At 41.5% G+C, this 22,867-nt stretch overlaps 1 protein-coding gene across 1 annotated transcript; it reads left to right on the forward strand.

Moving 5' to 3' along the window:
- The first annotated feature begins 4,093 nt into the window (after positions 1–4,093).
- On the forward strand, positions 4,094–22,014 carry PPM1F (protein phosphatase, Mg2+/Mn2+ dependent 1F). The gene is made up of 7 exons (XM_032199286.1): positions 4,094–4,280; positions 12,632–12,762; positions 16,399–16,598; positions 17,235–17,423; positions 18,285–18,428; positions 19,385–19,478; positions 20,721–22,014. The coding sequence occupies exons 1-7, from the start codon at positions 4,105–4,107 to the stop codon at positions 21,092–21,094; spliced, it is 1,308 nt and encodes a 435-aa protein (XP_032055177.1). The 5' UTR covers positions 4,094–4,104; the 3' UTR covers positions 21,095–22,014.
- Positions 22,015–22,867: the final 853 nt, after the last annotated feature.

Below are 22,867 nucleotides of genomic sequence, written 5' to 3' on the forward strand. Positions count from 1 at the left end.
CTGTCTTGAGTAGTGATTCCCAAATAACGGTCCATGCAGCCAGGTATCTTTAGGTCAGTGAGTCACAGTGAAGTGAGACCTCCTCCCACTGCTGGAGGACAGATAGAGCTCTCATGCTCTTCTTTTCCTCTGTTCATGTAGCTGATCATACCTGATCTAATACAGTTTGTAATGTCTGCACCCCATATTGTCATTTTAGTGTTGGCGAGTTTTATCATTAAGAGGAGCGTCCTTGTGGTTCATTATATGGAGCTGTATCTAACCACTGGGTGCCACGCTACAAAACCTAATTTTGTGCAAGTATGTAATACTCTCTCCTTTCCTTCCATGTGCACATAGCCAGTCCATCTGATCAGGTACAGTTTGTATCATCTGTATCCCCAAAACATTTTCAGTGCTTGTTGTGGTCGGATGAGAGGACACCATCGGTTTTACTTGCTGCAAAGGCTGCTGCATTTGAACGCAGAATACGCAGAGCAACGTGACACGTGATTAACTCGAAACAGAGTGGAAAGATGAGTCCCTGCAAAAGGTATTGTGCAACCCTACTGTTCTAATTGGCACTGTGTGCAGTTATTGAACAAGAGAAAACACAAAACACTGCAGCCCCCTGTTCCTTTGATCAAATATTTATATAGTTACAGCTCAAACATGACCTATATTTTAATAGTATTACTTAAAAGACAGATTTAAGTAGATTTTTTTTTTCCCCTGTAATTTTTGTGTGTTTTTATCACAAATACTAAGTCAGCTTTCTGGTAAAAACAAACTCTTCGTATCTCCCTTAGCTTAGATTGAGTAGTTTATTCTCTTGAAGTTAATCTTGCTGTAACATCTTCAGCCATAAAGCTTAGCATAAACCGTAGTAATTTTCAGAGGGGATTGTATTGATTCTGTTGTTCAAGCCCTTTCTTACCTCCTGTAGTTTGCTTGGATGCACTAGGATACTGCTTTAAAAATACCTGTGTGTTCAGCTAGCTTCTGCTGCTGCATATGCCAGTGGCTGGGATTTGTGCAATACGTTGAGTGGCCCTGAAAGTGTAGGAAACCTGTCATTAGTCATTCCATGTGGCTTTTGACCTGTGTGGGAAACGTGTTTTTTTTTTTTTTTAAATTATTATTATTTAAAAAAAAATGTATTTATTTATTATGTTTTTATTTTGGCCATTTTCAGACAAACATTTCCTTGTAAAATCTCTTTGCTGAATTAGCCCCAGCAGACATTAAGTGCTGGGAACTTTCTGTCATGCTTGGAACGAGCTTTTTAAGTGTTCTGGCAGGTTTGAGTAGCTCCCTTTTATCTACCACAGATGGCGAAGATCTTTCTGCCTGTGCCTGAGGAATGAAGGCACTGCAGGATGTGCCCCAGCGGGCTCTCAGTGCTGTGACCTGGCACACAGGCTGGCGATAATGATTGTCTTCAGAGTGGAGTGGAAAGAAGGTGGAGATGACAAGTGCTTCCAGTTTTTGTTTAAAACTTTAGAGGCACATTCCTGGGATTGCTTTATGAGGTGTGAGAGAGCAAGAATTTTCTTAAAAATGTTGAAGTTGCTGGAGATGTTGCTAACAGTAAGGTGAGCACTGAATGGATCGCGTCTGCGATTCTTACTGAAGAAATAGGAGTTACAGCTTATGAAATAAATCTCTTCTAATTTTGGTTTACATTCCATGGAAAAAGCTCAGGAGAAAACTTTTACAATTTAGGTAAGTTACTTCATGAAGTACTGTTAGTCAGTTTTAAAGAGAAGAGATTATTTTGTCTCACATAGGTGATGAAACAAAAATGAATTGATCTGTGCTATATTGTTGCATGCTTGTCCACCCCTGAGATGGCAGTAGCACATTCTAGGACTCTTGCTTTTGTCACCGTGGTGTGAGAGAAGTAGCAGTTGGTCTCCCTGGAAAGTTGATGCCAAAAAATGGACAGATGGTGCTCAGGAATATAGCAAATATCAAAATACAGAGTTTGGTCTGATGGTTGTATGGAAAGGAAGGGGGGGAAAAAAAAGTCAGATCTCTGATGGAAACAGGGAAAAGATGCTGTGCGGACAAAAAACATGTCTGAAAGTGATCAGTGGCCATCTTGGGGCTAGTAATACTGAAGGGGTGACTTCATCCCATACCTATGGTTACTCATCTAAATCATTCAACTTTTAAAAACAATTTTTGTTCTTGGAACTGCCAGTAAGGAGTGGTCATAAGGATGCTGCAGCTTTCCCTCTTGGCTGGTTTCCCAGCAGTCTTTGAAAGTAGTTTTTGGTCTTCCCTATGTGAAGCCACTGTAGGGCTGCACAGTATGTACTTTTTGTTTTTCCAAAGATAATTGCATGTGGGATAAATCTTGAGCAAGGCTCATGCTCGTGAATGAATTTTGTGAGGAATGAAGTTGGAAGTTGCTTTGAACTTTAATAGATTTTCTTCTGCCAAATCTACTGGGGCTGATGTTCAAACAGTATAAATTTGGTAAAACCTGCTGTGGCTTTCAGCAGGGACCCAGTTGGGAACATTTTGTTGTGTTCAGGTTGTGTCAAATTCCTCAGTGATTTTTGTCATCCAAATCTAGTCTGGTTCTGGGCATCAGGACATCAACCCATCTGGGAAAAAATGATCTTGATTCACACAGGAAGCAAAGGGAAGAGCAATGTTTAGATGCCCGTCCTGCCAACTGCTTTTGAGGAAGGCTGCTCTTACCTTCAGCAGAGCTTTGCCTGCTTTCCCGGAACTGTTAATAGGATACAGGCCACTGTAGTTTAGCATGGGAATACGAAGGGAAGGGGTGGGATAAGAATCTCCTTGACAGTAATGACTTAGGAATCTCTAAAAACCTCAGCAGTCTCTGTTGCTGAACACAGTTAACTTAGTGCCAGATGCTTCAACTTGGCATGAGTGCTAAACACTTACCAGTTTCAGCAGGAGTTCAAAACACTCAGATCCTTCACAAAACTGACCTTTCAAGCACTGGAGTAAAAGCCCACTCTTAAAAAAAAAAAAAGTAGTAATGACTCTCTTTTTCAAAGTTGATAGTTTTTTATAGGATCCCCTCTGCAGTGTCCCATTATTAAAAATAGGGAAGTTTTAAAAGCAGTAACTGTTCTGCTGCTTTCTTTTCAGAGCTCTCTGGTGATTAAAAACAAACAAAAAAAAGAGGTACATTGCTAGCTTTTTCAGTAGAATGGGGAAGAAAGAACATGAGTCAATGCTCTGAAATAGAGATGTTGGAGAAGGAGAGAACAAGAAACCAAGGTAGTGCAAATGCTTGCAGCAGTATTTCACTGAGTGTGAAGCAGCGCTTCTGCTTTATTCCTTCCTCCTGTGAAAGTGTGCTGCCATAGCCAGTGACCACTGAAGCTGTTTTAATACCAGGTGGGAAGTCCCACCACTCTGAATTTGGAAGCACAATAAGCCGTTCCTCACTGTACCTGCTTGGAAACTGCTCCTGTTTGGTTTGTCACCTGTGCATGTCAAGGTGTTCGAGTATGGAGGAGGGGATGGGGAATACGAATAGCATTAGACATGGATGCAGGGCAGAGGGAGTTCGGAAGTGTTTTTTTCCCCAAACGAGTATCTGGGTTAATGACTTGATAAAACACTTTAGATGTGTTTAACACAAATGAAAGTTGTGAAAAGCCCCCGTCTGCCTTGTGGTATTAAAAGTCAGTCAGTAGACGAAGTAACCTACAGTTCTATTTCAGCTTGTGCACTGTAAATACCCCAAAGCCCCAGCAGCTGTAGGCAGAGGTAAGGAGGTGTTCTTGACTGACTTCCTTGGGGTTTTTGGCACTTTATCGCGTTTGCGGGGTTAGGACTGGGGGCTCTCTGTCACTGTGTGCTTGGGACACTCCAGCGTGAGGCGAAGGCAGCCCCCCGGGGCTTCCTGACGCTGTGAGCTGTGCCTCAGGTGCCGTTAGACCCGTAACGGCCGCTCCCGCCTCACAGCCCCGCTGGGTCCTAGCGCCCCCCTCCCCGCGCCCCCGCCCCGTCCGGCCACGTGCCCGCGTGGCCCCTCCCCTCCTCCTGCCCCCGCCCCCTCCCCGCTTAAAGGAGCCGTCAGGGCGCCCTTTCCCCCTCCCCCCCCCTCCCGCCGCCCCTCAGCGCGGCGCCGCCATGGCGCTGGGAGCGGAGGCGGCCGCGGCTCCCCTCGGCGCCTTCCTGCGGGACTTCCCCGCTCCGCTGGGCCCGGGGGAGCCGCCGCCGTGGGGAGCGGCGGGGAGCGGCGCCCTGAGCCGGGCCGAGGTGCCGGGGGCGCTGGCCGAGCCGGCGAGGAGCCTCCTGGGCGGCAGGTGAGGGCCCCGGGGCTGAGGGGGAGAGCGGGGGGCGGGCTGAGGGGGCTGCGGGGGCCGCTCGTTGGGGGAGCGGCGTGAGGTGAGGTGAGGCGAGGCGAGGCTCGTCCAACATCGCCGGCTGCCCGCGGGTGGCTCTGTGGGCGCTGAGGAGGAGGTGGTGCTGTTGGAGGTGCCGGTGATCTTCAGGTTCTTGAATTGCCTTAAAAAAATCAAATCGCTTTCTGTGTATCGATGCTCCAGGCGTAGCATCAATTCCATGGCGTGCGCTGCTTAGTTATACGCTGTGCCTAGACCTACAGGTGAGAAATGCGTTAAAAAGTGCGCTTTTAGGTTGTGATCCATGTGCTACTGAGTTGTGCCCTCACTAAACTGCTCCCAGACGAAGCGCAGCGGTGGTGTTCCTGAAGGAGCCTGCACACGCACCCTGCGTGCTCCACTTCTGAGCGCCCTGGAGCTGGAGAGGGTCTGGGTGAGTGCTTTAAACAAGGGTGATGCCAGGCTTGAACGGACCCATGGCAGCCCACCTGCCACGTGGAGCAAGGTACTGCTCTCTCAGGTTATCTTGGAGGAAGGCATGAGGCTGTGCAGGTACAGGATAGATTCTTCAAACTGCAGCGATTTAAAAAATGGCATTTATGAGGTACTTACCTTTAGTACTACATTGTTCTCTAGCACGCACATTAACAAGTTAACGTTGCTTTTGCGATGCTTTCATCTCACCTGTCACTTCTGGTGTTTACCCAGAAAGGGGCCTGCCCTGTCAGAAACTGCATTTTTCACATACCTGCCCTGCAGCCAGTTCTGATCAGACTGCCTGCTTTGTGGGGCTTCTGAGCTCCAAAGCTGGAAAAATACACATAAACAAACAAAGGGGAAGGCAGCAAAAGAAAGCAACCCAGAGTAAAAATGCAAAAATCTATTTTATACTTCTTTTCACAAACTGGGCTTGGAAAACAACAGTACGTCAGGTTAGTGTTCTTACATATTTTCTTGGCTGCCAGTAGGCGAAACAGAATCAGGCATTTGTGCAGCTGTGTGCTTGGCCATAGTACAGCGTGCATGAAGTGTCAAGTGTAGGCATCCCAGCAGCCTTGCAGCTCAGTTCTGGACTCCTGGTGCAGACAGAGCTTGCCTTACAATTGCAGGAAGCCTGCAGTGTCACCCTGGCTTGGCTAAGTTCTTGCACGTGGAGGAAGAGCCTGGTAGAGACTAAGGCCAGGACAGGAATGTAGGAATTTGGAAGTGCAGGCCTTCTTCTCGTAATTCATGTAACTAAGGACCACAACTGAAGTCTGTGACTGTGTGAAGAATTGCCAAATGTCATCTCAAATGCAGCTTAAGGCTAAATAAACTTTGCAGTTAATCTGACTCCCCCAAATCTTTGACAAAAGATAGGTGAGGAAATATAAACAAATAGGAGAAAGAAGATTGCTAAAATTAAAAAAAAAAAAAAAAAAAAAAAAGCTTTGGATGCCTTAGGAAGCATTTAAACGTTTGTGTAAAAGTAGTTAAAAATGCACAGGTGATGCCTGATTAGGAAGCAAGTTCCAAAGAGGTCACTGTAGCATAGATCCAGGGATGTGCTGTTGCAGGCTATCATGGTGATATCCCTAACACCCAGGTGGCAGCTCAGTGGAAAATATTCATGCTCAAAAAATATTTCAGTGTTAATATCCCCAGGTCTCTCACCCTGCAGGTGCTGTTAGGTGTACCTTGCTGACTGCTTGCGTTGAAGCTTGTTCTGAGTTTGCTCAGTTTGAGTTCTGTAACACTCCAGCATTGCAGAGCGTGTTTTATGTGATGATTTGTGATGATGAAGGACTTGTCTATAGATCAAAGCATTACTGGGAGCTGAGTTTGGTGCACAGTTCTTATTTCTGCATTGTCAGATACTTCGTTCACACCCATGCAGATCTGTGGAGTGTGCCTTGAGCAGCCTGAGCTAATAACGGTCTGGCAATATCCTTAGCTCCTGAGACAGCATGTGGTGAGGGTTAGCTCATGTTCTAGTTGCTTGGAGGTGCAAACCTTTGTGTCTTTACAAGGAGAAACATTCTTCCTCCGCCGTCGATCAGGATTGTGTTTGGGAAGACAACGGGGTAGGGAATAACATCTGTGTCCAACGACAAGATTTTGAATGCTGTTATTCCTCCGAGGCTACACACGTCACTTGTGTGGAAGGAGTTGGATGTGTCCAGCTAACCCCTGGGATGTCTTTACAAATCTAAAATGAGTTATTTTAACTACCTTCTGCAAATGTAGCTAGCACTCTAAGACAGCCACTTTTGCTGCCTCACAGGGCTTGGGTTAAATTGCGAATACACCAAAGCTTTGCAGATGCTTCTACTTTAAATAATTAATTTAAATCTATGGAACTGCCCGCCTTGTACAGAATTAAATACTTGCATAAAACGCTGAAGAATTGGGGCAGGTTTAAGTAATCTTGCTTTGCAGAATTTTAATTAACACACTTTTGGATAAGAGCTGTGTTTTACGACAATCTGAAAATAGATCAATGTGAGTGAGAAGTCCATTAGCTATTTCCAAAACTTTAGAAATTAACCTGAAATTTTACTTTGTCTGAAACAGAACACAAGGTGAAGTCAGAGCTCCAATACAGAAGTTTCTTCTTTGTCTTCTTTGCCATGAAAGGAGCTGAAACCTGTAAGGCCATCCTGTCACATAGCCAAAGAACAATGTGAAATTCCAGCAGGTTTCCTGTTTGAGGAGACTTTACTACAATAACAGTTGTGAGCTCTGGCTTCCTGTTGTGACCCCTCCCAAACGAATGTTTCATCTCTTAGTTACCTCAGCATCCTGTTTTGTGTCTTTGTGTTTTACACTGTAATGCTTGCACCCAGGATGTTGCCCTGGTGTCTTTATTTTCAGCAATTCCTTGCCTTTAGAATAGTTAATTCTGCAATTAAGATGCTTTTTTATGTGATGTTCGCATGGAGTGGGATTGGGAGGGGACTTATGTTGCCTCTGGTTTACCCAATCTCTTCTAAAAACCCTGTTTATTGCCATTCTCTCTGGAAGCTAATAACCCAGCTACCATGGCCTCTGCTTTTAAAGAATCACCTAAAACTTTCTTCCTTACTCCTAATTTTTACCACTTAGTGTATGTTACTGTAATGCACCAATAATTCTCTTTGCTAGGAACGTGTTTACAGTGTCAGCGGTCTGTTCATTTCAGGAAAGTGAATTTCATCTGCCAGTGCCTTCAAACAAACTTTCTGCTTTTTGTGGAACCAGTTGTGCTTGGTAGTGGAAGGGTACGTGCATCAGCCTTCCTGAAAGAGAAGGCCATTCCTGCCAGAGTTCTCAGCAGCTTATGATTAATCATGTTAGAATTGGAAGCCTTGATAAAGTTAATGTACAAGAAGAATGTAGCACTTTTGCAGTTTCCTAGTTAATTTAGTCAATGATTAACAAATTGGCTCTGGTAATTTTGGGTGATGGTCAAAACCAGCGTGATTTCTCTTGCAGCTGGTTTGCCCGCTGCTGCTTCAGAAGCTCCTGTCAAGCTGTATGTCATCCTGCCAGAAAAGATGTGGAGCTCTCGCTGGATGTGTGTATGCTTAATAACATTTTTGGCAGTCCTGACCTGCCTCCAGCAGTATATAGAGGCTGGACAAACTGTTGATTTAGTGCCCAGTAAATGGGTTTTTAGAAGACCTTGCCTTCAAAAAGAAAGCATGTGTATGGGGAAGCCTGCAATGCAATAGAGAAAAGAACTTGAGTAAACGCTGAAGGAAAAAAAAAAGATTAAATCTATGATGATGATGAAACTTTTTGGTGACTTGTGGGTACTTAATTTATTTGGCTCTGCTTGAAAACGTGAAATCGTGTTTCCCTTTAACTTGGATGTTTTGCTCATTGTTCATGCATTTGTATTATATTTGTTTGGTTTTGTTTTAGTTCCATCAGTGTTCATCTACTAAAGACCTGGTGTCATTAATGCAAGAAATGACTTCCCATTCATTTTGGGATTTCAGATGTTCTCTCCTTGACAGGAGACAAGATTTTTATACATATGTATATGTATATATCCTGATACATAATCTGGGGGAGAGAAACAAAAATAGCAGATGGGGGAGAAAACAGTGAATACAAGCAGCTTTTGTTTATTAGGAAACTTGTGACCTGGTATTATTTCAGCATCGTGAGAGACTTGATAGAGAACTGCTAGCATCTGCAAACCTGCATTAAAATGGCTTTGCTGATGTGGCTGCAATGTTCTGCAAACACATACTGACTACACAGTGACGAGCTTTTGCTTTAGTGGCAAAGCTGTAGTGTATCTGCTCTTCTGCTGTTACAGACCCTGTGTAGCAAATAAGAGCAAAAATAAATCTTCCCTGTGCTCTTGCTACGGCTGACTTAAGCTAGAAGCGTTTGCTAGCAGATACAGCATCTCTTGGTTGCACAGCCTGTACTTGCATACTTCTTTCTGTCTGTGTGTATATAGATTATATACAATACATACTCTGAAAGAGAGAGAAAATTGTACAGTGGTGCTGTGGCAGCACTTTAATATCTTGAAAGAATGTCATGCAACTTTTTTTTTTCTTTGAGAGGTGGCAAGTGATCATCCAACGTAGGCAGCACAGTCGGCAATCTCCTGTGCTTGTCCTTGTACACACAGAGACTTCCTGGCTTTGCCGTGGAAGAGCGTGTGTTAGGGAGAGTGAATTATTTTCCTTCCAAGAAAAGTAAATAATGCAGCAGGCTTTGTGTAAACATCGGGTGTTCGGAAGGTTCTCGTGGGGCTTTGTACCACCCTCCACCAGGTTACACAGAGCTTGCTCCTCTGCTGGAAGTGCCGAAGAGCAGCTGTTTGGAGTCTGCCGCCTGTTGCAGTACTCCCTGCTTCCTCAAAGCTGCCGCAAGCTGTTGGCACAGCACAACAGAAAGCCTGTTGTGTTTTCAAGCCTTTGAAAGAAGCGCAGCCATAGCTGAGGCTCTGGGTGAGGCGGAGGGGCCTGACCCCTTGAAAATGCAGCTGTGTCCTGCAGACTGCTGAACAGGCTCACTTGTATATCACTTGTATTGATGGGACAGAATGGAGCCGGTGGCAACGCTCACCGCAGGTGTTCTGGGGTATTTGAAGACCCAAATAAAGTGATCTTACCAGGGTTTCTGGTTCCTGAAGAAACCTGTGTGCATTGTCTTTTATTTCCAAAGGACAATACGTATGGGTCAGTGACAGTTGCTCTTTTCATGTGTTATAAAATAGAGAACTAAGTTGTGTTGCAGGAGAGGAACTAAGTGAACAAGGAGAAAAGTAAGTTCACTTCTGTAACTCATGCCAAGTTGAGGCTATGCAAAATGTCATAATTGCTTTCTGCTTCCGTGTGTAACTTTATTTTGGCTGCAAGGTATGGATATCAAGAGAAGCTTTGCAAACCTTTACATAGTTCCTTCTAACAGTACAGTATGTGTCCAGTTGTGCAGAATCTTTCAAGGAGGAGGATGGCTTATAAATCTGTGTTATTTATTAGCAGGAGGAGGATGGCATATAAATCTGTGTTACTTATTAGCAGAAGCGTGGCTTTACTCTTCAACTTAGTGCTTTTATCTGTACTCAGGTCTTTAAAACAAGGCTTATATTTTACCATGGAGTAGCTGGAGGATATGAACTCTCTGCCCCAGCCACTGGTGTTTTGACTTAGCTGGTGTTGAAGCTACAGTGCCTCATCTCCACTGTTCCAACATGTATTATTTTTCTTTTAAATTTTTGCTGTGGTCAAAACACACCCTTTTTGTTAACAAAGAAATAGCCTGTGGCAAAGAAACTCTGAGGCTGTTTACTGCTAGCCTGTGTGGGCTGAGGCTAAGTAGTTAGCGTTGCATGTGTCATAGAAGTGGGGCTGACATGTTTCTTCTGGGACTCCTGCAGAAGGTAGCTTCCGCTCCATGTAACACACCCCACCAGCTTCCTTCTTCCTCCCAACATGGGTGTTTTCCCACTTAGGAAGCAGTTACAGTATTTCTTCTGATTCATGAAAATTAAGTTAGGCTTGGCTCAGCCCATCAGCAGGGAGTTTTGGGCTTCTTGGGCTTAGGGTCATGTTTTTTAAACTTCTATTTTCCCTCATGTCAGTGTGTCAGAACCAGCTGCCCACTGCTCTTGCTGGCTGCCTAACAAAGTCCCAGTAAGCAGGCATTGTCCTTCCTTGTTCGCATTTGTAAAACTTTAAAGGAGGATAGGGAGGAAATGCATAGGAAGCAAAGCTGAATGAAGCATATCAGTACTGAGGAATCTTGGATTTCCTTCTTAGGAACTGGGTGGCAACTGGACACAGTTGAAGGATGTGACCTAATAACTTGTAAACCTGTTCCTAGTTACCAGCTTCCTGTGAGTAGTGGTTTATGTGGGATTTGTGAATTATGGCATTTTAGCACGATGCCTCTCGTTTAAGGTTCCTTCTAGGGACCTAGTTCAGCAAACTGGGGCTTTGTAAAGCAGAAGGCTATGAAGTGGCAATCAGTTCCGGTGCCGAACTGGAAACCAAGGCTGGATTTTAATTTCTTCTCCCATGGAGCAGAAGAGGCTTCTAGGTGGCTGAAGCTGTGGTTTTCTATGCACTTAAATGCATAGCTGCTCCTCTTAATACTTCTGGAGCTAGAACCTGCTTTAACTAATGTTTCTGACTTACAGGAGCATCATCAGTGCATCTGATAGCATTTGTGTGGCTTGTATTCTCATGTTTGTTTCTTTTCCACCTATCCTAGGGAAAACAGGAAGGAGGACTGTTAGCCATCTCCATTTCAGATGTATTTCTTGCCTGACCTTTTAAATGATTGTCTGTTGGTGTCATGGTGATCGTATTGCATTGTTACTTTTAAGTAGGAAGGGAACTGACTGCTAAATGCATTAGTCTTTAAAGAAAAAAAAGTCAAATAATGCCAATTGCTGGTTTCCTGTGATGATATGACTGCAGCTAGCACTGAAAGGAGCAGAAACACGTTGCCATCTTTTTGAAGTACTGAAATGACTCATTAGAGAAGGCCATCACCACTGCCGAATGCGGAGCATAAAACACGCTTCTGTTCGCAGCCTGCTGACTAACACAATGCTCTTTGTTTGCTGCCACAGGAGGTACTCGTACGTGGCTCTGAGGATATGACAAGGCCTCTCTTTCAGAAGCACAATGGTAAAATGCATTTCAGATTGTTGTCACTGGGATCTAGCAGCTCACAGTCTTCCCCTCCTCTCTTCTGTGCACACAGAACCAGTTATCTTTGTTCAGCCTCTTCAGAGACCATTTGCTTCCACCATTTCTTACTCTCTAGCCTGCCAGTTTTATGCAGGAATTTTTAAATGTTTCCCTGCAAAACAGCTTGTCCTTGACTCGCTGCAGGTGCCTTAATGTGTTATTTGCTTTGGTTGCATAATTTGGGGCTTTGTGGGCATCAAACACTCCATGAACAACAGATAAAATTCTTTTTGTGGATGTCCACGCTTATTCTTCATTGTGCTCATAGAAAATGTCTGGAATGTGTGTCGCATACTGTAATTGTTAGTGCCTGCCATGGGCATATAGTGAATATAAAAGACTCATTTTCTAGTAGTCCCATTTTCAAGTTGGACGGAGCTTATTTTTTCACAGATTCAGAAGCACTGTAACAAGCGTGTTTCGATAAGGCAGACAGCTTGTGTAAAACACTGACTAAAAAGGAGAGTTTGTAGGTTGTGTAGTGTTACTGTCTTCTAGAAGCTCACCTGAAAGCTTCAGTTGAATATCAGGCCTAGTCCCCGGTGCCAACCCTTTGTGCTTTCTTCCCAGGCAATTTCTTTGGAGAACTTCCAGTCAGGAGAAACTGAGCGTGACAGGTTTGTGGGTTAGTACTGAGCATGACTTCTCTTGTGGCGGGAAGGGAATTGCAGTCCTAAGTAACATTTTGGAGATGCGTGTGTGCCACAGTGCAGAGATCTCTATGCTGACTGTGGTGAGACATTTTGGCTGCAAGTGAGCTGTGTTCTGTAGTGGATAGAAAGAAAACGTTGCATTCAGAGACTGGAATTGGAGGTAGCCATTCCCATTGGAGAGCTGAACATACCATCTGTGGCTGAAGTGGGAGGCAACAGTTTGAAAACATGATTCATGCACTTCTCTGCATTCTTGAGAAAGCACTTGTCTAACCGAAGATCGCACTGAACATTTGTATGAATAAACATCACGCATATGGTTTCTTCTACAAGTTTACTAATAAAGTTGGAACTATCGATTGTGTTGAATGCTTTCTAACTCTGAGCTGAGGTCAGCAGTCATAAACAGTGAGGTTGTAGCTCAATTTAAACTAATGGTATTTTGTCTTTCCCTTCCTTTTCTTACCAGCAGAGGTTTTTCAGCACTTCTTGCAGCATCATTGATCCATGCTGCAGTTGATGAAGTTCTTCGAACAGACTTGACTGAATTTAAGAAGCAAAGTGTGGAAACGGAGGAAGAAGGAGATGAGGAAAGGTTCACCTGTAAGTATACTTTTTCCCTCTGTGGTTTTCCCGGAGGCTGTCTTTTGGAAGACTTCAGTGTTTTGAAATGTTTCCCAGAATATTTGGTTAGGCTATGTTGCAAACAGTAGTGAATAGAACTGTATTTGCTCCTGTGGAATAAAAAGTAGCTGTGCAAACGTGGTGTCAGGAGCCACAGACTGAATGTGTGGGTTGGCTTTCTGGAAAGGGAAGAGTGTTTATCTTCCCCAAAATAATTAATGACTGAGTATGTCCACAGTGCTTCCTGAACTGAACTAGTTAAGAACTTTCCTTTTTCTCAATGAACTACTGCAACTTGCAACTGAAGTTGATAACCTCTAGTATTTTCTAAGTGCCTCGTCTCCTTTGGTAGACTGACTTTAGCTAGGTATACATATACATTGATGTTGGCATCATCACAATTGCTATTATGCAGCCATAGTAACACCTTAAATTCATCCATGTACTCCATGTTGCTTTTGTGTGTTCTTGGAAACTAGATCTTGGGCCCTCCAGAAACTGAATATCTTAAAACTAAAGGTCTTTTTCTTGGCAAGTTTATCAAGTCTCTGTGTTTTATCAATTATTCCCTCTTTTCTCCCTGCCCTCTCCCATGAGGATGGGATTATGAAGAATTTGAATCATGTATCTTTTACGTGGCACTTGCATTTTCTCCTATCTGACTGAATCAGGGAGAGAACAGACCGTGGTGATAGAGTACTGGGTTTGAGCCCTCTAACAGATGGTCATATTGCACTTACATGCTGAAGTACTTAACGTTAGGCTTCACTAAACCTTCAATCCTAATGACAAGAATATAAATGGAGCAGGATGCAGTTGAAGATTAAAAAATGGAGAAGAGAGATGTCTTTGACAACAAGTCTATCCTGTAAGGGGAAATCCTCATCCTTCCATTGCTCTGGGATGACTTCAAAGGCAGTTCAGTGTGCCATGGCAGATGCATCTCCAAGCAGAGCTGTGGCAGTGGCCAGGACACAACACTCTTGAGAAGCCTACTTCATTAGGCATTTACAAACCTGAAACGGGGCGGGAAAACACAATTAAATCTTGCTGCACCCTGAATATTTCTTCCCTTGCCTAATGTTGTAGCCTTTCTGTGTCTGGAGAGATTTAGCGAGTTTCTAGCACTGTGCATGAGAAGAGCTGGCTTCGTATCAACTTCGCTGGGGTCTAAACAACATACACTGTCCCTCTTCCTCCTGAGATTCCCAGGGGGAGTGGGGTTGGGCTGGGGGCAGGGGATCACACCCTCTGCTGCCCCCCAGTGGGGCTGGACCCTCAGCATGCCTGACTGCCACCTGCTTGTATGTTCTGCAAGCCTTCAGAGATTCTCCTGGGTGCCTTTTGTAATCACTTTGAGGTTAGTCTCACTGGTATCTGCGCTCTGTTCTATGTGTTGGTCTGTGAGCGATTGCCCCAACTTCAGTCCTAAGCTAACCTGGAGAGGATGCTGCCTGAGATGAATGGACAAAAGAGCTTTGTGCAACTAGATTGTTGCAATTGTTAGAAAATAAAAAGGTATGGGCAGCAGTGCTAGAGCATGACTTCGGGCAGGGGAAACTGAAGGACATTGAAGTATTGATCTTCCATAAACAGGGGTTCTGTATTGTGGTTGCAGGAACAACCGTAAGGCACAGTAAGATCTTCCCTTGTCAAAAGTGATACAAAACTATCTTCTTTTCTGTTTTCCTTCATTGGGGGGGGTTGCATCTCATTGTATTGTGACTATGTGCTTCGGTAGTGTGTCTTTATTTGGTACTACACAACCTATATAGGAAAATACAAAATGACATATTGTAACCCACGTGTGATAATTCTGTAGTTTTTCAGCACAAATATTTCACAGAGCAGCTGGCCACTGGTCATCAGAGCATCTTGCGCTCTGTTGAGCCCCGTTATTGACTCCCCTGTAATTATATTTGATGTGAACTGTAGCAGTTACACGTTATTGCACACGTGAGCTGGTGTGCATTTGTACAGCTAGGAAGAAAGATGTTCCTTGTGCTACAGCACACTATGGGCTCTCTTCCTACATTGCAATAACAACTCTGGCAAAAAGCGTTCTTGGAATGAAAGAGAAATGACTATATACAAGTAAGGTATGTATGTGTACCTATACGAATACTACTGTTTGATGTGGTGCACTGCAGAAAAATTTCTGGCATTAAGGTACAAAAGTCTATGTCAAATTTCACAAGCTTGGTACTTAAACAGCAATATATATTTGAATCTCCTGGTCAGTATTGGTATATACCTGTACATGTCTTGACTAATAGCTGTAGACAAGGCTGTTTAGGGTGCTGTCCTATTGAAGTATATTTGTCTATGGGATGACTTAATATTTAAAAGTTTTTATATCTTGCCACCTCATATTTGTATATTGAGCAAATCAAAAGTAATTTTGGATAACATTTAGTGACTGCTAATCAAAGATCTGTGCTTAAACCTAAGCTTTCAATTCTCCAGGCTCAGAGATGCATCTGAAGATGGCCATCTAGCATTGCTGAGGAAAAGAAATTCTTCAGAGCTAAAAGTTATAAAATAAATTCTGAGGAAGCTTTAATGCTAGCAGTGTTAGTAGGAGTAAGGATAAAAGAGAAATAGAAAAGATAGTTTATGCACTGCAGTTCTTCAGGACATGCTTTAGTGGCCAGTATATTATTTTTGCTGTATACATGATCTTTTCAATGTTTTTGGAGTTAGTTGATTTAGCATTGAGGTGGGGTTCATAAATAACAGAACTTCAAATTATTATCTATTCTGAGAGATGCTATATTGCAAAGCCAGATACAATGCCAAAAACCAAATCATTCAGTCTGATGAACAATAAGTTTGGATTAATTGATCTTTGGGACCTATCCAGAAAAGGATTTGAGTGTCTGGCTGGAGCTTTTCACACTATGCTCAGTAGGTCTTTATGGTTCTGCTCTGTCATGACAAAGCAGGAAAGTTGCAGAGGTGTTCTTCTGTCTCTTTTTCTAGCTTTTACAGTCCTGTGTGTTTAAAAAGATAAAGATGACAGCTTATAATTTGATTCTGTTCTGTTCAACTATGAGTTGAGCTATTGACCTCAATAAAATATATTCTCATACTTCCTTGATGCTTCAGTGGAAGTGGTTCAATAGGGCATAACCTGACCCAAAGTCTGGTTAATATTTTTTCAACTCTTGTGTCGAAGAGAACAGCAATCTGTTATTGAGTTGGAATTTCTGCCACTTGATCTTTTTTTTTTTTTTTTTTTTTTTTTGTAGGGATGTACTCCTACCACTATACCTTGTGCATTTTACTTACATAATAATCACATTTATGTCTAGCTCACCAGACTGATGTTTGGATCCATGTTATGATTGTTGTTTGATGTAGTTACCTATTTGATGAGCCTCTTTTTGAAAGACAACCAGTAAGTACAAGAAGCTTTTCTTGTCCTTAGTGGTACCCTGTTCTCCATTATTGGCACTTTTTTTCCACATGATTCTCAGGAGCCTATTTTAATTCTTGCAGAGCTTGTAGAGGCAGAGTGCTGGATAAGGGTATGCAGCTGTAAGGAGAGAAACTTGAAGGAAAGATGGGGTAAATGATGAGTCACGTCTTATTGTTTTGTCTTTGTGCTGTCAGTGCTGGATGGAGAGTCACTGCAACGCTGCTTCTTTAACAAGCTTTGGGATGTCTGCTTTGAATGGCAGAAGCAGTTGCCACCACTGAGACCACTGAAGCGGTTCCTGCTTGTTTCCATCCATGCCATCCGTAACATTCGACGGAAAATGGAGGACCGACATGTTTTGCTCCCAGAGTTCAATCAGCTCTTTGGTTTATCAGTAAGTCTGGACAAAACTGGGGAGGTCAATTTGTTAGCTTTTCAATGTTCCTCTAAACAGAGTGATCTAGTGATGGATGATCTGGGAAATGGTAAGAATTTGTAGCCACAACGTACATATCATGTCTCCTGGAGCAAGTGCTTACTGAATCCTTTTGCTAGGGGCTAACTAATGCCCTGAAAAAGAAAGATCTTGGGACATTGGGCTTCATGTTATAAGTGATGTAGGGAGATGGGAAGTTACCTATTGCTATGTTGCTAGAGTTGTAATGTTCTTGTGGCTCAGATAACTGATAGGTTTTAACTAAAAAAAAAAAAAAAAAAAAAAAAAAGGACAGACTGGGAACAGAACAACAGCAGTGGAACTACATAACTAACTGCCTGATGTTTCAATTCCAAAATATTCAAGGATATTAAATGACAAAATGACAAGCAATAAGGAAAATAATGCCCCTGTAAATTACCCATTTTATCCATTTAGCACATGGGTAAACTGATTTAAATTGCCTTTACCTATACAACATCATATGGAAGAAAGCCCAGAATAGAGAACCTTTGCTCCCTTGCCGGTACTGCTTTAGGAACTATTTTATTTTTAACGCTTGTATTTCTTCTTCTCCCTCCCTCCCCACAAAAGGATGACATCGATCGCGCTTACTTTGCGGTATTTGATGGCCATGGTGGAGTGGATGCTGCTAATTATTCAGCAACCCATTTACATGTAAATGTTGGGCTACACGAAGAGATTGTTAAGAATCCCGCAAAGGCCTTGAAATGTTCTTTCCAGAAGACAGATGAAATGTTTCTTTCCAAAGCCAAAAGAGAGGTGAGTGGGTAGAGATTAATTCCATTGTATTTAAATAACAGCAAGAACTGTTGGACAACATGGTATTATCCAGAAAATTCTGGCAGTATAGCTTCTTTGAAGTGCTGACTTCTTTATGAAATTATGCTACGTGAAAAGGTTTTATTTTGATCAAATTATTTCTTTCTTTGAGGAAAAACAAAATGGCAGTGCTTGCAAGTTTGAGATGAGTGATTGAAAAGAAGTGTTATGTGGTTTAAGTGATCCTGACATACCAATTATTGAAAGAACACTGCTGCCTCTTTGCCGGAATTAGTCTCTAGGTGTTCTGTTGTCCTACTCCTTACCTGGAGAAAAGGTTTCTGGTTTTCTGATACTGTGGTCACCATCTTCCTCTTTCTTCATATCTTTAATGTCACAAGTGGTAGCAAGATGAAAATGTATTCCATAGTTACAAAAATTATCTATAACAGACTTCAGTTCTTCAGTATTATCCATCTGCTTTGAATCAAGCTGGTATGATGAATGTTCTTTCTTCAAATCTGTACAATGGAAGGATGGTTTATAGTAACAGTAATTGTAACAGTATTGTAACAGTGCTTGTAATGTAAACTCTTGTTATCTTTTGTTTAGCAGTAACTGATCAGTCTGGGAACTAAGAGCAGAGAGGGAAGAACATAACAGAGTTGGTATCAGCTATCTGTATGCTAGAATAAATAGTTTATTTCAGATCTGTCTGATATCTTGTACCCTTTTCACGTACCTGAGTTATGATCACAGGTCTACTGCACTGCATTTCAGTTTAATTAACTTAAGTTTGTAATTTTGCCGACAAGCAGAGCTTGTTGAATATTCACCTCACACACCTGCTTTATTCTGCAGAGGCTGCGGAGTGGTACAACAGGTGTATCTGCATTGATTGTAGGGAACAAGCTACACATAGCATGGCTAGGGGACTCGCAAGTAATGCTTGTCCAGCAAGGAAATGCCGTGACGTTAATGGAACCTCACAAACCAGAGAGAGAAGTAAGTCTTTTTGTGTGTGTGTTGTCAGAATATCTCTTGAAACCTTTTGGAATGGAGCCTGCTCAAATGTTTTGTGCTTTACATACTTCTGTGTAGTGCAGTAGGATTTACAGAATGACTTTTTTTTTTTTCCATCTACTCGTGTGCTTTGAAAAGCTGCTTCCAACAAAGTGCTAATGGTACTGGCAGGCTTGACTTCAGTTCCTACTCGGACTGTCTTTTCAAAATTTATAGTAATTAGAAAACTTTCACAGGATTTTTTTGTGAATGTGTAACTGCCTGTTATAAATAGACTTTGAGATTAATAGCTATTTAAAATGTTAACATAAGTAGCACAGAAGACTTCGATAATATTCTATACTGCCATCCAAAAGCCAATGATAATCTGCTAGCCTAACCAGCTTAAAGTATATTGCAGTTCCTATATATTTTAAATATCCAGGAATTTTATTACACAAAATTTGGTGGGGATCCTGTGAGTTTAGATAGCATTGTGTGACTATCTGCCTTCGTAGCATGAATATTTGTAGTAACTGAAGTAGAAAAAGTAGTATCAATGCAAACACAACATTTAATTGTGACATAGCCTACCTGTCTTGTCTTTTATTCCAAACGTGTATATTTACCCAGCTTTATGGGATAGAAGGAAGTGACTGGAAGGGTACTCTTTCATATGGAAAAGAACATGATGAGACAGAAACTTAATATTTATGATTTTTTTCTGTACAAGCTGTGACACATTTGGGAAGTAGGTGGATTGTTTCCAGTAATCGTATTAAGTGCATGTTTCTGAACTAGATTCTGATATGTGTTTATTTGCTATATTCGTGCTATAAATACAGAAGCTAAGGCAGTGCTTGGTTTTGGGTTCTGTCTTTTTTACTTGAATGACTAACAATAAGGTCAGTAAACCACAAGTAGACTCATTATAACGTTTGTATTCTACTGTTTTTCAGGATGAGAGAGCACGTATTGAGGCTCTGGGTGGCTGTGTAACCTATATGGACTGCTGGCGGGTTAATGGTACCTTAGCTGTCTCCAGAGCAATTGGTAAGATTAAACCATCAGAATTAGTACAGTTCAGATTAAATTTGATCAAAATGCATCATCTGAGACTGTATGACTATAAATAACACTTTGTTTAGTATCAATTGAATAGAGTAAACCACTGTTACCATCTATCTTGCATGTGAGCCTTGACAGTTCAAATTTTATAAGGCTTTTGCTCCTTGGAATGTCGCTGACATTGTATTGTTCTCCAGTAGCTTAACAAACTTGGAGAATTTCATGTGTAAAAGTGGAGAAAGTATTAAAAAAATACGTTCATCTAGCTTTCTTTATATTTGTGTCTAAATGTCTGTTGTGTTTTTTGGTTCACTTTATCTTCTGACTGCAGCTCTTAAATCAGATTACCACATCCTCCTTCAAATAGCATATATCCATCAAGGTAGGGCACTTCAGTTGTAGTATTCCAGAATCTTATTAAACAAGGCTGCTTTGCTACTCAAAGGATAAGGCAAAAAGAGAACAGACCTTGGACAAGTGCAGTAGATAACTGTAATATATGACTGGAAGCAAACTATTATAAATTTGTATAATACTATTTGGATCAATAGCGATCCATATTTGATTACAGTGTCTACAAAACTGATGAACTAAGCACAACAAGCAGATTCTTGTGGTGTTTTGCTGTATTTCTGGCTAGCTAAGAAATACCTTATTTTCATAGCATTCTGAAGGCTGTGCAAGAGGTGCGCTTGTAAAATGAAGACCTGAATATCTCCTTCCACAAATATATTTCAAAGACAGTAAACTTTGAAAGAATTTCCTTCATTTCCCTGCAAAATTAGGAAGATTTTGAATTAGAGTAACTCTAGAAATTACTGGATTTAGTTAGGCCCCAAGAGTTTTCAAAGGAAACGAAACCCTTCCAAGCTTATTATTCAACTTTTATGTGTGTGTGTGTGTATATACACACAGTATACAAATTTTATATTTATTTATATATATTTAGTGTGTGTGTACATATATATATACTATATATATGTGTGTATATATATGTGTGTGTATATATATACACTATATATATGTGTGTATATATATGTGTGTGTATATATATATATATACACACACACGCACACATATATGCACACAACTTTTCACTACTCTGGTCCTGCATCAGGTATCTCTGGAATATGATCTATCTGTCCTTTAGGATGGTGAAAGCAGGTGTGGATGAAGAACTACTTACATTTGAAGTAATAAAGTCTTTGCTTTGATCATTTGTCTTAGGTGATGTGTGTCAGAAACCCTACATCTCTGGTGATGCAGATGGAGATTCATTTGAGCTGACTGGTTCTGAAGATTACTTGCTCCTAGCCTGTGATGGATTCTTTGATGCTATCAAGCCGTATGAGGTTGTAGACTTGGTCCTAGATCATTTAATGCAAACCAAAGGAGTGGGTCTCAAAGCAGCAGAAAGACTGGTGGCTGCTGCAAAGGAAAACGGATCCAGTGACAACATCACTGTTTTAGTGGTGTTCTTGAGGGATCCACAGGACATCTTGGCAGACTGTCTCAGAGACACTAAGAGCCTTGGGGCTGGTGATGATGCTCAGGGCTCACCTTTTAATTTCCTCAGCTGTGAGGCAGCAGCCACACAGTGACAAAATCCACAACGTTCAAAAAAAAGTTCAGTTAAGGAACTGCTTTCCACTGAAGAAGCCTCTAATACAATAGGCAAAACGTGTCAGGAAGAAATGACAAATGGACAAACATTTAACAAAAAGCCAAGACTCCTTTTCCTGAGTTCCCATTTGTCTTTTCCTTCTATTCCCCTCCCTTCAAAAACCACTGAGCAGACATGGAGATTTGTACAGCTATTTTGTCTCTGGGAGCAGAATTGTAAAATGTGTCCCAGGGCTGCTGGTCATTTCCCTCTGCCCTGGAGGTGGTAAGAAACATATATATATAAGCTAGTGGGTGAGAATACCCATTTGTGAATTTTGAGTGAAAGTTTAAATTAGTGCTTAAGAAGAATGCTATATGTTATATTTAATTGTGATGTTACTATGGAATTTGGGAGGAGAGAAGCTGTCACTATCAAAGAAAAGCTTGTTACTGTGTGTGTGGTCTGTAGGAATGGGCTTGGTGCGTGAGAGAACTGGGTGACCAGAAGTAGCACACCATTGTGCTGTGTAAGTTACTTCTGTTCTGTACCAAAGATGATATTAAGAGAATGATGTGGCCTCTTCAGAGACATTTAATTTTGTGTGTATGGAGAGGGGAAAATAAAACTGAATGCTCCAGAGAAAGAGCAAGAAAGCTAACCAGAAATATCCCAAGCAAGAATGATAGAAAATCAGCTGCTTTCGGGGATGCTCTGGTTTGTAAACTGGAAATCCAACATTTAACTGCACTGGATTATTTCTCTCTAACAAACACACTTTATTAGCTATCTGGCAACCTGAAAAGAAAGGACTGTTCTATATGAGAGAGATCCTTACAGTATGTATGCTCTAGCAGTTAAATATGCTCTGTTTCTGCCACTCCTTTTTTTTTTTTTTTTTTTGTGTGTGTGTACTATAACAAATGAGAATTTTATTTTAATTTTAAGTGTTTATTTGTTTACTGAACTTTATGGTTGGAGGAATTTTTTGCAGTGTTACTTTATTTTGTTGTGGTTTTTATTTAAAGTAGAAGTTTAAAGCGACTGTATCTTTATTACCTGGTTTTAAAAACTGACTACCCTCAAGTGCCTTAAATATTTCACCCAAGGATTGCTGGCTTCTTGTCATACTCTGGTGAGCCAGCTTGTAGTGTTTTTAAAATGTGACTTTTCTATTTCATTAATATTAATGCGTAATGCACTTAACTCTTTCACTTTTGTGAATGATTTTAGTGGGAACTAGGTTTCAAAAAAAAATCTCATTCATTGTTGCCAAGTTTCGTGGCTTATAATAAAAGCCTCACAATGCTTACTGTGATTTGCCCCTGCCACATGCAAGAAGCCCTAGCTAGTTGATCATAAAGTAACAGTCTGATTTATCACAACTTTATTTAAAAAGAAATACACTTCCAACCTTCACAAGAAAATTTAATAACACAAACTAGGAACATTTTAGTAATAGTTTTTGATTAATATATGGTTGATTTGACCATATTTTGTAAATTTTCAGGATCTAAACTTTCTAAGGAGATGTGAATCTAAGGTAAGGATGAAAGAGTCTTAATGAATGTGTATTTTGTTTTGCAACTGTTAGATCCATTACATGCTAGATCCCCTGGCTGTGTTTTATCCTGCTTTGCTAGCCTGGCTAGCAGAACTCAACAAGATCTGAAGGCTCAATGGCAAATGTGTTAGTAATTTCTGCATCTAAACAAGAAATGTTTTACATCTGGCAGCAAGATTGTATGCCTAATTTAGAAGCACATGGCAT

Source organism: Aythya fuligula, chromosome 17 (genome assembly GCF_009819795.1).
Source record: "Aythya fuligula isolate bAytFul2 chromosome 17, bAytFul2.pri, whole genome shotgun sequence".
NCBI lineage: Eukaryota > Metazoa > Chordata > Aves > Anseriformes > Anatidae > Aythya > Aythya fuligula.

Excerpts from the sequence above, each read along its gene's own strand:
- PPM1F (XM_032199286.1), top strand. The coding sequence starts at position 4,105 with ATGGCGCTGGGAGCGGAGGCGGCCGCGGCTCCCCTCGGCGCCTTCCTG. Across the intron at positions 17,424-18,284 it reads TTTCCAAAGCCAAAAGAGAG|AGGCTGCGGAGTGGTACAAC; the intron begins GTGAGTGGGTAG and ends TTTATTCTGCAG. Across the intron at positions 18,429-19,384 it reads CTCACAAACCAGAGAGAGAA|GATGAGAGAGCACGTATTGA; the intron begins GTAAGTCTTTTT and ends ACTGTTTTTCAG.